At 42.7% G+C, this 20,188-nt stretch overlaps 1 protein-coding gene across 2 annotated transcripts; it reads right to left on the reverse strand.

Moving 5' to 3' along the window:
• Positions 1 to 119: 119 nt before the first annotated feature.
• Positions 120 to 20,011, reverse strand: heatr5b (HEAT repeat containing 5B). Of its 2 annotated transcripts, none has more exons than XM_085478123.1 (36): positions 19,935 to 20,011; positions 17,478 to 17,642; positions 17,173 to 17,384; positions 16,422 to 16,530; positions 16,165 to 16,314; positions 15,419 to 15,590; positions 15,171 to 15,328; positions 14,831 to 15,080; positions 12,573 to 12,728; positions 12,182 to 12,432; positions 11,989 to 12,100; positions 11,738 to 11,890; positions 11,553 to 11,652; positions 11,326 to 11,435; positions 11,085 to 11,248; positions 10,761 to 10,936; positions 10,477 to 10,582; positions 10,192 to 10,382; positions 9,228 to 9,387; positions 8,854 to 9,043; positions 8,538 to 8,707; positions 8,296 to 8,443; positions 8,021 to 8,200; positions 7,688 to 7,942; positions 6,834 to 7,015; positions 6,681 to 6,749; positions 5,731 to 5,910; positions 5,396 to 5,636; positions 4,809 to 5,045; positions 4,467 to 4,594; positions 3,498 to 3,642; positions 3,103 to 3,375; positions 2,666 to 2,890; positions 2,367 to 2,518; positions 1,776 to 1,989; positions 120 to 1,418 (listed from the first exon to the last, which is right to left on the reverse strand). In XM_085478123.1, the coding sequence occupies exons 2-36, from the start codon at positions 17,601 to 17,603 to the stop codon at positions 1,111 to 1,113; spliced, it is 6,153 nt and encodes a 2,050-aa protein (XP_085334249.1). In that variant the 5' UTR covers positions 17,604 to 17,642; positions 19,935 to 20,011; the 3' UTR covers positions 120 to 1,110. The 2 variants fall into 2 exon arrangements, with proteins under 2 accessions (XP_085334249.1, XP_085334248.1); XM_085478122.1 differs by having other exon boundaries at positions 14,786 to 15,080.
• Positions 20,012 to 20,188: the final 177 nt, after the last annotated feature.

Below are 20,188 nucleotides of genomic sequence, written 5' to 3' on the forward strand. Positions count from 1 at the left end.
TTTGCTCACCCGAATTGCCCGGACGTCCAGACCCAGTAGCAGAACTTTAGCTATAAATCATGCATTCCTATTTTATTAATCCAATTACATTTAAGTATAGTGAAAACTTCCAACAGCAATGAGGTCAAAATAAGTTTATTCATATTTTGGGAAAAAAAATGAGTGTAACATTACATTCACACAAATGTGCCAGTTATTGATGACATTGGTGAACACCAGCACATGCAGGCAGTAAACACGGGTATTTATCAGACCAAAAAAAAAAAAAAATCTATGTGATGACCAGTACTTATATATACATATATATATATTTATTTATTTGTTGATTGGTGTGCAGATAACTGGAGAGTCTTAGTGAAAAATATAATGCATTTATCATTTAGTTCTAATTTTAGTCTCGATACTGGTTTGATCAACTTTAATTTATTAGCTATGCCTTTGAGCAATTAGTAGGAAGGTTTACAACATAATTTGAGAAAATACACAAAACATAAGAAATTAAAGTAACATTCATCAGTAACAACCTGGAGACCCCAAGGCCTCCTAAAAAATAAAATAAAATAAAATAAAATAAAATCAGGGAAAATTGTAGAGCAAATATTGACTTTTTCTGGAATTTTATTTCTGCCACCTGATTTATTTATTTATTTTTTGCCCTCTGTAAGTCAAAAGTCATGGTTTGTACCTGAAAACATACTTCGTAAGTAAGTTTTGAGATGATTTTTTCAAATTTCAATTTAGCTCTGCCTGAAAAAAAAAGTGTTAGAAACAAACTTCCACAGAGAGCTGGGTTTGGTGACTTGGGGGGAACAAAAAAAAAAAAGAAAGTAAAATGTAAATTGTGTGGTCTGGAAATGATACATTCACACAATTAAAATTTGCTACAAAATTTATAGCAAGCTTTTTAAAGTGAACATTCAAAGGCTTTCAAAGATATTTACATAAACGTTCTTTGAGGGGAGTACTCGTCCATCAAAACAAAGAAGAGATGTAGAATAAATAAATGCAGTTAGAAAGCATAACTGATACAGACATGACATGTGGTACAGTGTTGAAAGAAATCCAAAGAAGAAAAGATTAGTTGAGAGTGTGCGGTGCATTTTGGAGTGTTCAGAAGAAGCTCGTCTTGAGTTTAATGGTTGGTGCAGCTTGCACTGCTGGCTGAGCTTGCCTGGCTGCAGCTTTGGCTTTGCTGCTGGCCTGGTTGGCCCGTATAGCAGATTCCAGACGGGTTTTCAGCTCAGGTGCCGCTCCAATCACTATCTTGAAGGCAGCCGGATAGAGGGGGCCGATCCGCATCAAGTTCTGAAGTGCAAACTCGTGCAGGCCTTTGGAGACTTGGGGTGCAGAGGAGATGGAATTTTCATCCAAAAGGTAAGAGACGAGAGTCGGTACAAGGAGAGCGAGCAGCTGCACCCCTGTTGAACACATAAAGCAGTGATAAGTTAAAAAATATATATATATAATCAGTAATTAGGAGACAGTTTAAAAAAAGGAGAAGCAGAACTGTGGCCACAAATCCAATGTAATGTCATTATCTACGCAGAGATTTGCCAGATTATTAGTAAACTGAAATAAAATCGTTTTAAAAAAGTTTTTTCTTGAATGGTTGGACTAGAAATTAGAAAAGCATTAAATTCAACATTTAATTATTTATTAGTCTGATCTAGGGCAGCACAGCTAAATACTGAAGAGATCTACTTTAACAGAGTAAATGTGGCACAAAATGAACCAAATGTTGCTTCACTTGGTCCATTAAGCAGAGGAATACTTACGGTTTTGGTCTTCACCCATGCCGACCAGATTCTCCAGGACCCTGATTCCCTCCTGCACAGCCTGCAGCTCAGCAGCCGTCCCTGGGCGGCTGCGCTCCACTGCCTTCAGCTTCTCCACCATGAGTGGAGCCAGAGCGTGTATGTAGGGAGTAGAGAGGGCACGGCTGGAGTGTTGAAACACCGACAACAGCAGCTGGTAACACCGAGCCTGAACCTGTGGTAACAACAATTACATCTTTCGCTTAACTGAGCTAGACTTATGTGAACAGTGTGAAGCTGTTTTCACGCATGAACTCTGAACAATGGGAGAAGGATCCAGCCCAGGCGTTGTTCAGAGATGCCCTTTTTCACACGTGGAAATGCTACGTTTGGGTTTGGTAACAGAAGAGAGGTGCGTACAGTGCACAGCAGACCACAGCCACCGTCTAGCTGGCAAGTAAAAACCTAGTACTGATTCAGAAATTTGGGTATTCTGCACTTCCGTTAGATAATATCTAGAAAAGTTCAGAGGTACACATTTAAAAACAGATGATTTGGTTCGGTATTCAAAATTCTTTTGTTACATCTTTGTTTGTGTACGTGCGAGCTTACCCAGGGGTCACTAGAGTTGAGGGCATTTCGGAAGTGGTCCATGCAGCCCTTTTGCAGGACAGTCACTCCTACAAGCTCACTGCTGGCTGACAGCAGGAAGAGTGTGATCGCTGTCAGCATACTGACCTCATCCATGTCAGGCCTGGACTCATCTAAAAAAAAAAACACACAAACATGCTTTTGATTAACAGTGATGTTGTGCTTTTTTTTTTTGTAGACTGGCAAGGCAAGGCAAATTTCTGCTCCACAGAAAGACAAAAAGTCAGAGTCTGATAATGAATGCGTGTGGATGAGCTCACCTGGCTGCGAATACTCAAGTACAGATGCCAGGCTGCTCCTCACAAGGCTGGTCCACTGCGTCTGCACGCTCTCCATCCGGGCTATTGGGGAGGTGAAGATGGTCTTAATGCTCTGGAGGGCAGCTGCCACAGGCACTGGCACCGAGTTGTCAGGAGTCTTTACTGCAGTTTCCTTCAGAACTCCGGTGACGAGGAAAAGCACTGTAGGTAGGATGGTCATGCTTCCTAATAAGGCAAAAATAAAATGTAAACAATGGGCTGAAAACCATGACGCTCATGTTCCTTTGCTACTTATCATTAATTAATGTCACAGAAATGCATGAAGCATCCATTAAGAGAGAGTATGTTACACTGAAATAGCAACTGACTGTGTGCGAGTTTTCCTTTCTTATTATGCATGGTATTTGTGTGTTGTTGCACTTTGCTTCAGGCCTCACCAGCTGGAGAGCAGAGCGAGGGCAGCTCTGCCAGGATGGAAACTGCGTTTGCCACCAGGCGGGCACTTTTTTCGGGTAGTCGCTGAGGCCTGAGTGGCACATGGCTGGGCGACTCCTTCACACGTGTATTAAGCTGGGGTAAGTGGCGGACCAGGATGAACACGAGCAGCTCCATGGCGGCGAACACCAGAGACTTGCCGGGGACGAGCTCCCCTGTGTCTCCTCCTTCTCCAAGGCTGGCCTGAGAGTCTTTCTCGCCATCTTCCTCTTTGCCTAAACCAAAAAAAAGTAATGACCGCTTAAACTACCACACAATTTGGTTAACTTCACTCTAAATATAGAAGCTTAAAGACAACATGCAAACCTTATATGCAGTGTAACATAATGTTTCTGACCTTTTGCTGTTTTCTGTCGCTGTAGATGGTCATGTGCAGCCCTGATGGTCTCCTGGACAACAGCAGTGACCTGAAGCTGGACAGCAGGTGGATCCCGGGTCAACAGAAGCCTGTGAAGCACGTTCAGGAGCTCCACAGCCAGCAGCTACAGCAGAAAGAAAAAGTAAACAACTACATTAATGTGACTGTGAAACATGTAGCACAAACTTCTCATTTCTCTCACATTTAGAATTCCAACTGTTTCAATTATGTATTTTTTTCTCATTTAAAGTAAAGTGCTTGATGCTTTGTAACTATCTGTTCTGGTTTGTTGAAAAGCAGAAAGCATGTCCACCATAGGATACAATTTCATATTTAAAAATGTGATTTTTATACTGTTCAGAAGCAATTTGTACTTCTTTGTTCAAATATCTTTATGGTTAGTGAGACGGCTGAGTGATCCCACACACTGTGCTCCAATTCAAATCCTCTGAAGTCCACACTTTGAAGCAGTCTGGTAGAGACACGTCCCTCTTCAAAGGCTTCACCAAATACAGCTGAGAAATACAACCTTCTTTTGCTGAATTTGTAGGATACACACGTGTGCCCTTTGAAGCCATCGGTACCCAATCATCTGTTCTGTGGGTGATCTTTTTCACCTTCTAAAGTCAGTAAATATCACAGGCCGGTGTTGTATTTATCAAATATTTGCAGTGAGGTGGTGCATGGTAAACAGATCACCTGAATTACACCACAATATGATTGCTGCAAGAGGTGATTTAAAGGGAAAACACTTTTTCTTATAGGACACTTGGGTGCTTGAATTTCTTTTAGTATTTTCTAATAAGTGAAAACTACATTAGTTCTTTTATAGCTTAATGTGTAACTCATATATTCATATTTTACTAATGAGATTCTACAATAGTCATAAAAGTGGTTTAAAAATTTTCTCTCTTTTTTTACCCTATAATTTAAGCCCTGTGTGTTTACCTGGTCATCTGCAATATGTGTTTTAGCACAAGGAGTCTCGAGCAGAGTGCACAGGGCCCGCAGGCACGACATCACATGTTCAATAGGCTCTTCAGGGCGGGGAAAGCAGAGAAACTCTATACTGACACCTAAGAGAAAGAACACAAAAATGCTCTTAGTCTATGTTCTTGTACATGTATTTTTCTTTCTACTACCATTCCTTCACAATTGGCCGGTGGTCCTACAGCTGTGAGGTGAACAAAAGCAGTTGCTGTTTTCTGTATTAGGTACACTATGAAGCCAGAAAATGGAAAAGTATGCTAAATGCTTTACACCGCAAATGTTAGCTATGCATTTGTTTACCTAACATTAGATGCATCCTGTCTTTGACAGACTCCTCAAAGGTCTTTATAGTGGTGGAGCCTCCCTGGGGGAGGCCAGGAGGCTTGGAGGGAGCTGATGAGACCTCCTCCTGACCTACACCTGCTCCAAACCCAGTGCTGTTCAGCCACAGGGCTACAGCATGCAGGACAGGAGCCCAGGAGCTTCGGTAGTGCAGCCTTGCTGTATCTATAGTCTCCGGGGTATAAAATGCTCCGCCTGGACACAAACACAATTATATATAATTACTTTATTAACATGTCAATGACTTTGAAAACAGCTCCAACAGAGTGCACGAGCATGTAATCTACAATCCCATTTGATTTAAGAGATGTTTTTGTTGACATTTAATCTGACACTGTCCAAATAATGTTGAACGTTTTTGGTAATATCTGGAAAAAATAAACATCAAATGATCCAAAGTGGAACATAAGACTTGAACATTGATGCTTTAACCAAGCTACATTAAAATGTTGTGTAGAAACACCACAAGACTATATTTTGTTTCACTGAAGATATCATATTAAAACCATATTTAGCACACAGGAAGACAGGAAAGAATCTCATACCATCAGGGGGCAGCTGACTGGAAAACTCAGCAGGCAGAGTGAGCAGAGCATAGTCTCGCAGCATGGCCAGCCACAGGCGGCTTAGTGAGGGCAGCTCTGGCTGCACCAGGGTGATAAGACTGTCAGGGGGAAGCACGTCAGTTCCCAGATCCTCCTCATCCTCGTCGTCATCTCCACTTCTGACTAGTTTTGCAGGTTTAGACTCAGCCTCTTTTTTGATCTTCATTGCCACCACATAGACCTGAGTGAGAAACCCAGAGTGCACGTTCAGTTTCGTTACATGCATCATTTGATTGTAAAAAAAGGAGCAGTTTCCTGCTCATCTTCCATCTCACCTCAGCCCACGCCTTCAGCACTGCCAGTTTCTCCATCGTGGTAGCGCTCTCACTATACAGCTGACTGGACGAGCCTTTCCCAGCCTGCACCTTGTCCAGCGACGACACAAGCAGGTTGTGGACTCGCCGCAGGTCGTTGAGGTCACTGACAACGCCACTGCCGATCCACGTACTGCACACCTGTAGTCAATGTGAGAAAGGTGAAACTGCTATGGATCTTACAGTTTTTATCTATTACAACAACGGACAATAAAATTTTATGATTCTGATTTTGATGTAAAAAATGTATTATATAACAGAGCACTTAGGCTCATTAGCCAAGCTATTAGAGGGGGTGGGAGTGTCAAACAAATGGGTATTAATAAATGGACTGACACCTTAGTGATGTAAAACTGGACCACATGTTTATAAGATTGCATTCTTCTGGGAGGAACAGCAATTAAAGTGTCAGTTCAAGGGCAGCAGCTTGTTATAAATCTGGTAGCTTATTAAACTATAAGAAAACTACAGGTCCTCTGTGACCTTCACATCCACAGATATATGTATCCTAATCCGCTTTTTCAGAGTAAGTTGTTCTCGATAAGAAAAATTAAACCCTTCAAAAAGTCTCCCAAGCAGAGAAACAGGGGAATGTCAAAGAGAGAACATCTTTTAGTAATAAGCTGACAGGCATGTTTTGTTATTTGCCCCTGTCACTCAACATTCTCATCATTCAATTAAGTCAAAAAGCATTAAGTCACAAATTTGACACTGCTGGCTTCTAAGGGGATGATGACTCACTTTGTCGTGGTAATTAAGCTGCTAACGCAGCCACAGTTCTACCATTTAACAATCAAAAAACATATTTAATGGCTGTTAATGGAAAGAAGGTTGAACACACCTCAAAAAGAGGCATAAAGTGGAATTGTAAGCAATTGAGTTGGTGAAAGAGACAGGTATGTATGGCTTACCTGGCATGCCTTTGCTGTAATGTCGGACGGCGTGTCAGGTGAAAACGCAGGTCTGAGAGCAGCTCCAACCTAAATACCCACGAGTTGCAACAAGTTTACTTTCATGCAATGTTTCTAGGTTTGGACTACGAAATAATGCAATGCTTTACTCACATTGGCCTGGTACTGTTCCAGGATAACGTGCCCCGGGAACTCGGGCTCTGGTACGGACGCAAACTTTTTAATGATGTCTTCCAAGGCCTGCAGGCCAGCCATCCTCAGCTGGTTGCTGTGGTCTGTGGCTGCCATGAAAGCCATGCGGATGAGGTCAGATAAATGGAGCACCAGCAGATCTCCTGAACGGGCAGAGATGGATGAAAAAACAACAAGGACTATGTGAGAAATACGAACCTAATTATAAACACTGGAAGGAATATGAACTCCGGGAGCAGCTACAATAATGATTTTTCCAGTCATTGTTTAGTATTTGATTTATTAATCCTTTGATGATGTGTTACACTTCAGCAAGAAGCTATAACCAGTGCTTTCTTCAGACTCTCTGCTTTAATACTTTCTTCAAGAGGAAACACTTTTGGAGTTTCAGCGTGTGCCTGCAGCGACCAGAAAGAAACCCCACATTAAATTTGGGGCTGAGATTTAATTGACTTTTAACTGAAGGGCACCTTTTGAGGGATTAGTTGGACATGCCGTCATGCAGACCAACCATCCACTGAATCCCAGTCACTCAATTTGGCTTAGCTGGTTTCAGAGCTGCAAAGTCAGTACAATGTGCTATTACGGGCAAGCCTGTAGAATAGCTCCTTATTATACAGCAAAGCTTACATAAATATTGTCTCCTATATTTACCACAGTGAACAAAACCCTCTGAACCTCTAGCTTTGTTCCATCTTTAAATGAAAGCATGTGAATAAGCAATTTCCTGTCGCACAGTAAAAGTGGCATTAATCAATCACAATTCTTTAAGTGAACTCTGCAGTAGTCTATTCTGGCAGCACAGTGAATGGTACCTTTCACATTCTTGGCCTGCGCCGAACGAGCAGCTGCCAGGTCAAAGTGTGTTTTGTCTGCATTCTCACACAGCAGGATGATGCGGCACAAACAGTCTGCTGCAAACACCCGTGTGACCCAGCGCGGCGCCACAGATGGCTTCGATTTGTCGTCTTCGCCCAGACCCGTGAACATTGTGTCATCGTCCATCTCGTCTTTTTTCTCCGAGTCTTCCTCGTCCTTTTGCACCTCAAACACAACAGCGCCCCCTACATCTGAAAGAGGACACAGGCACATTTGTGGTGAAAGATTTATAAAAGATGATTTTTGAATTTGCCGTTTTGTAGACTTACCTGTAGTTGCTGCAAGAACATCCTTGCAGAGTTTCAGCCAATGGGAAAGTTTTTCTACGGCCAAAGACGACAGCATGTGGCCGAGTGTGTCATGGATGTCTGAGCATAGCTTCCTGTCCGTCTCCCGATCCAGCATGCCAAACAGAACGCCCTCCAGACCAGTCTCTGTGATGTTTAGATCTGAACCAGAGCAAGTTAAGGCATTAGGATCCAGGTTGCATTAAGGGGAATTATTCAAACAGAATGCTCGAATCAAGTTTTGACCGTGTACTGACTGATTGCAGTGCTGTCTTTGCTGTCTCCTGCTCTCTTTGCCAGGCTCATGGCGTACTCGCAGACCTCTGCAGCTTCTCTCTGAGCAAGCTGTCTCAGGCAGGCCACTGCAGCACGACGCAGCAACAGGTGAGAGCTGCACAGGTGCACCTATGGGAACCCCAGTTCACAGCAGGAAATCAACATTCAGACTGACACAAACTCTAACTATCACATACGTACTCTAAAAGTATTTATGTCTTACACAGAGACACGGCACCAAGCTGGACAGGTTAACGTGTCGTGGAGCAAACATATGCAGCTGCTGCAAACATGAGATAGCAGCTGCCTGCACAAGAGAGTCTGAGTGGTCCTGCATTATGGCACAACCAACCAGGCAGGACGAGCGGATGGTGGAAATAGTGGCTCCATTTCCTAGCAAGACCAGCACAAAGAAACATTGTACTTAAAGACATATACTTCAGTAGCCTGCAAAGGATCAAAACCGGTTACACTGCCACCTGCTGGCTAAAAAAATACTATGGTTAATGATGTTTGTAATCTGGTTGTGCCACAGTTACCCTGCAACTCTGGTCCCACAGTAGTGATTAGAGCTCCCAGGCAGCGGCCCAGACACTGGTGAACCTCTGTGTGAGACGGGGGCACAGTGAGGAGCAGGGTGAGCACCAGAGACAGTGTAGGCTCCACATAGCCTCTGTACATGGGACCACTTGAATCCACAATTAGAGCCAGAGAGTGCAGAGCCCAAGTCTGGTGAAGACAAAAACACAGATTGAATTAATTTAGAGTGGGCCAGACCAGAATTGAAGAAAAAGACAGGGATGCATCAAAACTAGGTTTAGACATAACATTTAACAGAAAAGAAAACCAATCAAAATGTAATTTAATTATGAGTGAATATAAAAATGTACTTCTAATAAATAATTGACTGCACCTGGACTTCATGTGAAGAGCCATCCTGGGCTAGAGCCAACAAGATGCTGACACTGGTCTTTAAGTGCTGGCCAGAGCCAATTCCTCCAACATATCGATGCAGACAGCCGAGAGCCAGTGAATGGCCCGTCCTTGAAACTACATCACGAGCTGACTTCAGCCTGTAAACAGAGCAAAACAAAGACATGCATCACGTGAGTAGAGACAGATACAAAGTATGAGAGATCAACTTCAAGACAGATGAACAACAATGAAACACAAACTATAACTTTCCAAAAAGAGACATTCTGAAAATGTAGTGAGAATGTTTATTTTGTGCAATCAGGTATAAAATGACTCTCTGTCCGTCCCACTAAACGTCAAGGTGCAGTTTACATCCTTGTCTGTCCAGGCTCATTCAAGATATGTAGTGATAGACTAATATTTTTTACACCTAAAATCACTGTATTCTTAAAAACATTTATTAATGTAAGGTAAATACAGGTTATTCTGATCACAACATTGTGCACTGTAGACAATGTTTTCAATATTTATGTTATTGCAAAAATCCACACTTTTCAAACCTGGCACCTCAGAAGACTAAATCTGGCGCTCAAATCTCTCCTTCTGTCCAAAGTGTTTCTACAGATCACTAGGTTGTCATGGTAATGTTAACCACAGACCATTTTAAACAGAAAATGTTATCAATTCATCATTTTTATCCTGTTAGACACTTGTATCGTTTTTATTGGTGTATGAATTCTTGAGTTATGGCCAAAAGTAAGCTCTTTGGGCTTGACCTTTGACCTCCAAATGCTATCAAATTCATCCTCATGAATCAAACAAATCAATCAGTCAATGAAAGTGAACACTGGTGTAAAATATGAAGAAATTTTCTTTTAAGGCCTTCCTAAATATTTGATTTGAAACCATAATGTTGGACACAAAAAGCAAAGAAACAGAAATTGGAGACATGATATGCTCACTTATCAAAACTGGTCTGCGCCATTCTGGCAATGAAGGTTGCCTCTCCGACCACCTGAGCCATCCTCCCCAGGGCCTCTCCAGCAGCACAGCGCAGGATGGGATTAGGGTTGTCCAAAGCTCCCATCACCAGGGCCAGAGCTGATTTACGCACCTCCTCAGGCCCAAGAGTGCTCTTATTCTCAGCCAAACCCTACAGTTAAAGCGAAAGAGAAACATTATTTCTCACTGTAGCTATTACCTAAATTACCTACCCATTTAAGAGGATATAGAGCTTTTTTTCTTACCTTGAGGGCAGAAAGGACTGCAGTAAAGATGTTGAGTTGGACGGCTTGCTGTCGAACTCCTTTAGCCTGCTTTATGCATTCTGCAAAGTGGTCTAACATCTGCAGCCTGAATCATACCCATCAGTTAAAACACAGTATATTAATAAAAAACAGCTCAGCAACAATGCAGCGAATATAAATATATAAGGAAAATAATGAGAGCAGCTGCGGGACAAGAAAATAAAAATAATGTTAACATGATGCAGAACCACATCAAGTCACCACAATAAGAGAGAGCGCCTTGCCTGTGTTTGAAGGAGACATGAGGGAACACCACACCAAACAGAGCCACTGAAGCATCGATAACCGACACACCCAAAGGGAGAGGTCCTGGGATGGCCTCGCCTACGGGGACGCGCAGGTAGATCGAGGAGGGATCGTGCTCCAGAGCTCCGCTGCCAGACGCGCTGTTGGGCTGCAACTGTTTCGCAGGTAACAACACAGAAACACCAAAAGGCCAAACTTATATTTACTATTTAACGAGAGATAGTGATGACTAATCCAAATCACATACATAAAGCATCTTCAAATAAGAGCTGGGTTACTAGAACGGTCTTTTACCAACTAACCTGATCCTCTATGGACTTGTGGTCGGTCTCCTGTAGCCACGAGCCCATGAGCACGCTGTCGTCATAGTGACACAGAGAGCGCAGCAAAGACGTGGTAGTGTTGGCCGAGTTGTCGGTCAAAGTAAACTCTGCTACCAGTTCTCTCAGGAGAGCATTGAAGCTGCCTGTACGAGAGGATTACCCATTTTAAAACACCTCTCCTCAACTTATGTGAAAGCTAATGCACAAGTGACTGATTTACCTTCGTAAGTTTTTGGAGGCAAGAGAGCCAAGATGTCGTACAACCGGAGCCTCACCATAGCTGCACTTGCTTTCAGGTGGGCTCCATGTACCTTAATGATGGCAGGGACACTGAGAAAAGTCAAAATGTTACAATCATTAGACATGCAGTCGAAAAACACACAAAAAAATAAAATAAAAAGTCAGACATTTAAGAGAAAATTACACAAAAAAAACCACCACACTCACTGAGACATCATAGTCATGGCACATTCGATAGGAGTCATCAGCCTGCGGATTACGTCTTCTGTGAGAAGCTCGGGGCAGTGGGCCACGAAGCTACGCATGGCTATAAAAGAAAAGGAACAGTTTTAGTCAACACTGCGTCTCGTAACATTTTAGGGCGTGCACACTGTGGAGGTGCAAGTCTTTACCACACAGTGCTCCAGCTCTGCCCTCCAGGGTGACCTGCCAGGTGAAGGAGTCTCCTCTGGCTTTTTCGGCTTCCAGCTCCTTCTGGGAGCGAGGAAACACGTTCCTCCACAGCAGCAGCATTTTGGGGAGATGATAGCGCACAAGGGAGGGACCTGGGAACACAAATGAACACAATGTGGTCACAAAGGTGGTGGGAGAAAGAGACGATTTCTGAAAAACTCCAAAATCAGGAAGTGTCTTTGAGGCTCACCCAAAGTCATCAGGGCTCCCAGCAGAAGCCATCCAGCCTGCGTGCGCTGCAGGGACAGACGGCTGTTCTGAGCAGCTGTTCGCAGAAGGTCTTCAGCTATACTCACCACCAACTACAAGAACAGCGAGGCTAGTCAATCAAGTCTGACATACATATGAAAGAACCACTAAGGCCAAATTCTGAGGCTACACACCTTGCCCTTGGTGTGGGGGATACCCAGTGGACACTGGTGCACGCCTCCCAGCAGAGCAGCCATCGCAAAGCTGTAACCGCTTACAGCCTCAGGCGAACTCTTCAGGTTGTTGATTCTCTCAGCACAGCGGTCCAGCAGAGGGGTGAGCTGATAGGGTAGCGCAACGGCGACGCAACGCAAGCACCATGCAGCTGCCAAACGTGCTGCCATGCTTGGGTGCAGCAGCACTGAGGTCACGGTTTCAAGGAGTCCTGAAGAAGTGGATGTGGAATAAGTTATTTAAGGATTTCAGCCTTATTTTAAATTAGGATTTATGTCACACGAGCTTGTGTTACCAGAAACCCGAGAGTGACAACAGTGAATATCCTGTTTTGTATTCTGTTTATCTTACCTACAGAAGGCTCCTGGATGAGTGGTGAAGCTGTGGCACTCAAACTCTGAACCAAACTGCCCAGCTCTTTTAAAGCACACACCATAACATGCTGGCTGGCAGAGACATCACCTGCCCCTGCCTTGTTCTCCCCACTGATATCATTCACTACTGCCTCTGAAAACACAAATTTCAGGAAGAGAAGCGAGCAAAGCGATCTGTCAGCATGAACATTTTCTGGGTTATCACTTAAGTTCGTATTTTGAATACTCAATAATATTCAGAACACACTAATTTATAATGTGTGCATCATTGATGAAAAAGATTTATATCAAAGAAAAGATGCTTTGTGTCCATAATAAGTATAAATCACTAATGTTATTAGTATAATTTACACTAATCAGCCACAACATTAAAACCCGATATTGTGTAGGAAGTTGCAAGGTGGGGCCTCCTTACATCTGATTTGTTTTTCCGATCTTGAACTCTTTGTAATGTTTCTCAGACCATTCCTGAACAATATGCGGTGGCGGGTGCACTATGCTGCAGAAAAGAAAGCCAGCACCATCGGGGAATAGTGTTTCCATAATGAGGTGTAAATTGTCTGCGGCTAGTTAGAATCAGATTAAAGCTATTTTCCTGCAGAAAATCAGAGAATCAAATTGCTTAAACCCCTCTACTGTGTATCATGCTGATCCCCCTCTCTCTCTGGTAAACATCACACAAGATGTAAAAGAAAATGGGATTTCTTTCTGCTGTAGGTGCTTTCAAGAACAGACAGGACCACATGCAAAGTGTGGAGTATAGTGCCCCTGTGACCCTATTACCAGTTCATTACTTATACCACTTTTGGTAGCAACTAACTACCAGAAACAATCCCCCAAAACCTGATATTTTATAGATAATCTGATACAGTTGCTTAGACATCAAAAAAGTCACATCTTTACAGCTTCCAACAACTTGACTTCCTGCTACAACTCGACAAGTAACATTAAGGCAAAATAATGATTTTTATTGTTGTCACCTACACTGATTTTAATGTTGTGACTGACAGGTGCGTACCGTAGCTTCTAATAACACAACAGACCCCATTAGGCCATGCACTGTTGTCATATATTTAACTAACGACATTAAACTACAGAACCGCTACATTAAAACACAGAAGAGCACACTTCAATGTACTCCAAGAGCTCTGAGGATTTGTCTCCCCCCATTCAAAAGGAAATAAATAAAAACAGGAAATGATGGCTATAATTGTGAAAAAAGAAAAAAAATGAATAGCTGATCATTTACCGGGAACTAAAATCCTCTGAGCTCTTGAAAGACAACAGTCAAGACAGATCATATGTAGAAAAAAGGTCAATAAAACGACTTGAGGAAGAGAGTATATGAAGATGCTTCTTGAACTGTGGCATTTCATTTGGACTTCAGTGTAAATGTAAACACATATACTAGATGTCCTACTTCTATCATGGCTCCCGGTAACATTTTCCCACTTATGTTTAGCTTAGACATTTCTCAAAGTCCCATTTCAAGAAGTCTCACATATCCAACTAGATGGAAAAAAATACAGCAGCAAGTACAGAGTGAACAACAAAGAACCCAGAAGAATCCAACATTTTTAGAAATTCTGTCTTAACACCAAGAAGTTCTGAAACGTACATCGGTTTAAAGGTTGCAAAGCAAATCAGAGTAAGAAACATCCTTTGTGAACGACGTATGGGTGATTTTGAAAATAATTTTGTGATGATAAAAAGCGAAAAAATAAATAAAATAATGCAAAACACTGTGTCTTGTTCTCTTAGATGTAATGGCATCATCCTGTCGTGTGCCTTTGCATTTAGTGGCACGTGCAGTTTTTCTGCTGGTGCATGCCAGATGCTAGATGCCAGAAAAGGTTACGCTAACTGATCTTTAGGGTTTATAAGGCAATAACAAAATGTGAATTCACAGGCAAAAAAGCCCTAAAGGCTATGCAATAATGCAAGCATGAGTACTTAATATGCTGCGCAGGTAATGGATGATCTTACTGACATTATGATACTACTTGTGGTGAAAAGGGGATATGAAGAAAGAGGAAAGTAACCTCACAGGGAGAAAGCAGAAGGAAAAGCAGAGAAATAAAAGAAAAAGAGAAGCGGTCTCTGCACACAACATAAGCACAAGCCATGCAACAGATTTCAAAACTGAATGAGGAGCGAATTAAAAGGTGATAATAATGGATGAGTACTTACTCTGTAATGCTCTGAACCGTGATATTTCCCCCCCATCCTCCTTACCCACAGCCCTCATTTGCTTGCTGATGGCTTGGCAGATTTCTTTGCCGGCTGCGATTTGTGCTTTCTCTCCAAGCAAGCCCCCCAAGGTGGCGCGCAGCATGAAGGAGACGCAGCGGCGCGAGTACACAGCCTCAACGTGAGTCTGCGTGGCCCGAGGGTGAGACACTAGGTCCAACACGTGCGACAGGAACGTGGCAAAGTTGCGCTCAAGCCACTGACCGCCAAGTGTTGTCACAAACACAACGTATGCCTAAGAAGAAATTAACAAAAAACACACATGAGGTGGATGAGTCAGATGGATCGGGTTCATATTTTTAATATGTTTGAGAGTTCACCTCACCTGTGTGACGCCCACCCGCACCTCCCTGCTGACAGAGCCTCCCCCCTTCAACATCTCTCCTCCGCTCTTCAGGAAGCCAGATCCACCGCGCAGAAAGCCTGTGGCCATCAGCTCCAGCACCTCCTCCAGAGTGGCTCGCTTTACATTCTGACGCATCACTGCGAGAAGAACACGTTTAAAAAAAGAACGCGATAAAGAACAGAAGCAGTGAGCTACTCTAAAAACAACAAATCCACTCTGTAACCTACCAGCTGCTTGTTTGGGCATCAGGGCCGTGGCCATAACCGTCCCCAGCAGTTTCGCTACGGCTACCCGAACGCCATAGTTAGACCCTTCCAAGGCCTTGAAACACAAAGTAGCGACGTTCTCCAGTTCAGTGGTCCACATGAATACGGCCTCATTTTGTAGCTCCAACAGGCACTGATCAGGCAAGGAGGAAAAAAATGGGACGCTATCATTACTTTTCATATAATGTGTGTACTGGTAATATCTACTTCATGACATGAATTCAGAGGCTTATGTGCACATAATGTTACAATACACACAGTAACTTGTATGCTTTCTAAACGGAAATTGAAACAGTGTATGCGGTCGACATACGTGACACAGCAAAAGCATTTAAGTCAGTGGTTTCTTCCCTTTAAAAACAGTCTGCACTCATTCTGACACACAATTGCTGTACTTGTGTCATAAAGGGAAAATTAGATCGTACTGAAAACAGTGATCACAAGTAAGCATGCGGTACCTTTACTTTTATGAGTGAAACTGAGAATGAAGCCTTGCATAACGCTCCTCAGATGGGCCTTAACAACTTAAGATCAAAAACCAAGTTTAACTGTTTTGGGAGAAAGAGTTTGAAGATTACTCTGTGTGTCTTCTATGTAGCTTTTAACTTTATGATATGGAAGGCCCCAGCAGCCCACAAAATCCCCACAAAGAAGCGCAAGATAGTTGACACATTTAAAAATCTTAACTGTGTTTTTGTGAGACCGACCTTTGCTACTGCACAGCGTACAGCCATGGACCTGTCTGTAAGCAGAGAGCGAGCATTCTTGTAGATGTCTCTGTGACAAGAAGCTGCAGCTCCACCCAGTCCGCTGAGCACCTTCTGCAGACTCAGAAGGATCTCTCCTCTACCTTGTGACTACATCAATAAAATAGAAGAAAGTGACGTTACAAATCAATCCCTCCATTACTGTTCTTATACTGTAGTGTGCCTGCTCCTAGTTTTTTTACGCTCACGTGGCATACCTCTGCACTCTTTAATGCCTTTAAAAGATTATTGATGGTATCTGGAAAGGAGCTTCCCAGCATCCTCCCCATCTTCTCATAAAAAGCCCCAACACATGCCACTGCAGCACTGCAAGAAATGTGTAACAGTGCATTAACACAGCAATTCAAACAAAAATCTATGTGAAAATTCATAATTATGTAAATTAAAATATGCAATACCATGGAATACTTCATGAAAATTAATAGTTATTAACTTCTATTTATTAGACTCCTCCTTATGTTGATAAATGGTGAGACTGGCTTACATACATGAATTAGCTTTAACCTTATCTACTGTAAAATGCTGAAGGGGAAGCACAGTGGCTTAGTATGCAAAAGGGAGGCCCTGGCACGTCTGTGTATTTCACCTACCCAGAAATGAGCAGGTATGAATGACTGATGGATAAAACCCTGCAGGGCACCACTGATGCAGCTTCATCCACTGTTAAATTCCATTAACGCCAGCAAGAAACACAGCAAATCTAGTCTTGTACGCTTAATCCCTCCTTTTAAACATAAAATGTCGTTCTGCAGATTACCGTCCAGCTTAACTGCTAATACCCTTGAAGATAGGCCTACCGCACGTGCCTGGAGCTCTAAAAGCAGTTCTGAACAGCTTACATTTGAATTAAAATATGTGAAAGCTCAAGCAGACTATTAATATGCAGTTCCTGTATTTCTAAAAATAGCCAATAAAAATATACGCGGTAGTAAATAAATGGGAACTCACAGTTTTGTTGGCAAGTATGCAGGTGTGTCATCCTTGCTTTTGATGATGTCATTGCATTTATCAAGAGTCTGGAAAACAGTGAAGGTGTCACCAATGCTGTAGAGCGTAGCAAGGTTTTTGGCCAGGAGTTTTCTAGTCGGTGGTCCCGGAGCGCTGCTGATTAGTCCCGTCAGCTGTTCCACCAGCTTCTTCTGCTTCTCTTTTACATCCACCTGCATTCAAAAAAGAAGGGAAAAAAGCACAATCGAGTTACAAAACGCTTCCAATGATTCTGACTCAGAAAAGCTAAAAATCTGAATAGTCACCTTATTTGCTGCCACAAGCACTTTATCCAAAAACCGGAGCCATTCGAAGATGAAGACGGGCCTTTTTGCTTCGGTGATCTGGGCCAAAGCATCTTCATTAAGCAGGAGACTGTGAGCCAGCTCCATGGTGAGGAACCTTGAACACAGAGACGTGCGCCCTCCTCTCTGCAATGATTCACGAACACGTGACAAATTAGAGGAACAAAAAGCTTAATATACTGTTGCAACACAAGCAGTCGGTAGACCATATTTTGCTCAAACAGCTTCAGTGTGACTTGACACTGAATCTACAAGTCTTTTTGACTAAAGTGAAAGACTGGAGCACCACTTCTCTTAGAAATAATCTTAATTGGCATTTTGATGATAGCAGTAGGGAGCATTACTAGCACAAAATCTTCAATGGGTTTTCAGCTGGACTGAGTGATGGTATCAGTGTGGTAGACGTTATCTCTAACAGTGATGAATTTGCATACTGGAGTGAGACAGAACAGCTGGTGAGGAGGTGCAAAGACAACAATTTGATCCTGAGCAAATCTAAAACTAAAGGCTGTTGACTTTAGAAGGGAAGAAGTCCAACATCTTCCTTTCATTGGCCAAGGTCTGTTGAAAGAGTGCTTCCTGGGCACCACTATATGCCAGTCTTTATCACAGAACTTAAACACCAGTCTCACTGTTAACAAAGCCCATCAGAGACTCTACTTCCTTTGGCAGAAGTAGAGATGTATGGAAAATATGGGTTCAGTTGGGAAGCTGCAAACCATTATCATTATCATTATTATTATTATCTCCAACCTGACTTGGTAAGGTAGCACAACCAATCAGGACAAACAGCAGCCTGGAAAAAGTTTGAGCCTCCAACATCACTGGTTGTAGTCTGCCTTTCATAGCTCCACACTATGCCACCCGAACCACCAGGAGAGGTAGAAGCATCATCACTGTCCCCTCCTACACATCATCTGTTTAATCATCTCCCACCAGGCAAAAGATACAGGGGTATTACTACAAGAACAGAGATAGTAGCTATCTCCAAGCTATTAGGTGCTTAAATATATGGTGAACCTTCTATTATTTTTTGTTTCAATTTACCTACAGCAAGTTGTAATCATAGAATCTGAATGTATCCATCCATTCGCTTCCGCTTATCCTTTTCAGGGTCGCGGGGGGCGCTGGAGCCTATCCCAGCTGTCATACGGCGAGAGGCAGGGTACACCTTGACAGCTCGCCAGTCTGTCACACAGAGAGACAGGCAACCATTCGCACTCACATTCACATTCACTCCTGTATTCACATCTATGGGCAATTTAGATTAATCAATTAACCTTTCCCCAGAAACTGCATGTCTTTGGACGGTGGGAGGAAGCTGGAGTACCCGGAGGGAACCCACGCAAACAGGGGAGAACATGCAAACTCCACACATTGAACTCAGGACCTTCTTGCTGTGCGGCAACAGTGCTAACCACCGTGCCGCCCAGAATCTGAATATATTATGCAGCAAAACGTACACGTATGTATCATGCATTTGCAATATTAACTTAACCTCTTGCACTGTGGACTGTTCCCTTCTGCAATCTAGACTCTACGCCATTCACTAAAATCACTTTAAACATAGGTACACTGACACACTGCACTACTTTTATGGGTTGATGTGTTCAATACACGTGTACTTTGTATGTTGTGCTGTATTGTGTCATTTGATGTGTCTTGTTGTATATGCAGCTGTGTTGTTGAAATGGCTCCAATAAACTTGAGCTGTGGTGACTGTGAAGGCCACTCAGTCACCACATAACATGATCAAAATCATTTTCATGCTCATCTAAAAGTTCTATCAGCTCTTGCACCTCATTGCCACCATGGAAGAGATCATTCCTAGCATGAAAGGAATACTATATTATAGGATGAAGAGAAATACTGGGAACAGCTGTGTTGATCTGCAGGTTGGACATTCCTGCTCAGGAGACAAACTCTGTACCCAACAGCATGACAGGGCCTCTTAGTTGTCTAATTTAAATGCCTCTTCTCTAACAATACGCCTGTTCAGTCAATAAACTATCACATCCATCAGCTGGACAGGTTATAACAGCCCTATAGATGCTAAGGACCAATTATCGCCATTGGAATGCCTTCGCTGTGTTCCGTACGTCAGTAATTTTAATGTCAGTGGCTGTAAAGTTATAATAGCCGCGCTCAAGTCTCGTATGGAATAACACAAAAATATTAACACTGCAGTGATGTGTTGACAGCTGTCATCCTTCAGATGTTAATACGCGAGCTAGTTAGCAACATAAGCTAGCTGCTTCCTAAAAGGGGAAAGCTAAACTCCGCGAAACACTGACGACTAAATAGGACTTTGGCTCTTCGTCGTCATTTTTTACAACCTTGAGTTGTTCAAAATATACCCCTCAGTGACAACAAACTCCCTGAAATACGGGACAAATACAGCAAAACTGTTCATCCTACCTGTGCTTCGGTGACCCAGGATGAATGACGACGACTATGGGCGGTGTCGCTGTGAAGTTTGTCCGATGTTAAACCAAACAAATAATTTAACTTAAATCATATAGCTTGTAGAATTTTGTGAAATAAACAAAAATAGACGTGACATTAATCGAGTCCATTTCACAGGACAAACACGTTCTTTTGAAATATATGCCAAATGCAGCGGAACTGTAGACTTTGTGTGTACCTTGCAGCTACTCGGAACGTTTTTGCAA

Source organism: Copadichromis virginalis, linkage group LG13 (assembly GCF_057382275.1).
Source record: "Copadichromis virginalis isolate Kocher_CV1m ecotype Utaka linkage group LG13, C_Virginalis_male_GT1.1, whole genome shotgun sequence".
Taxonomy (NCBI): Eukaryota; Metazoa; Chordata; class Actinopteri; order Cichliformes; family Cichlidae; genus Copadichromis; species Copadichromis virginalis.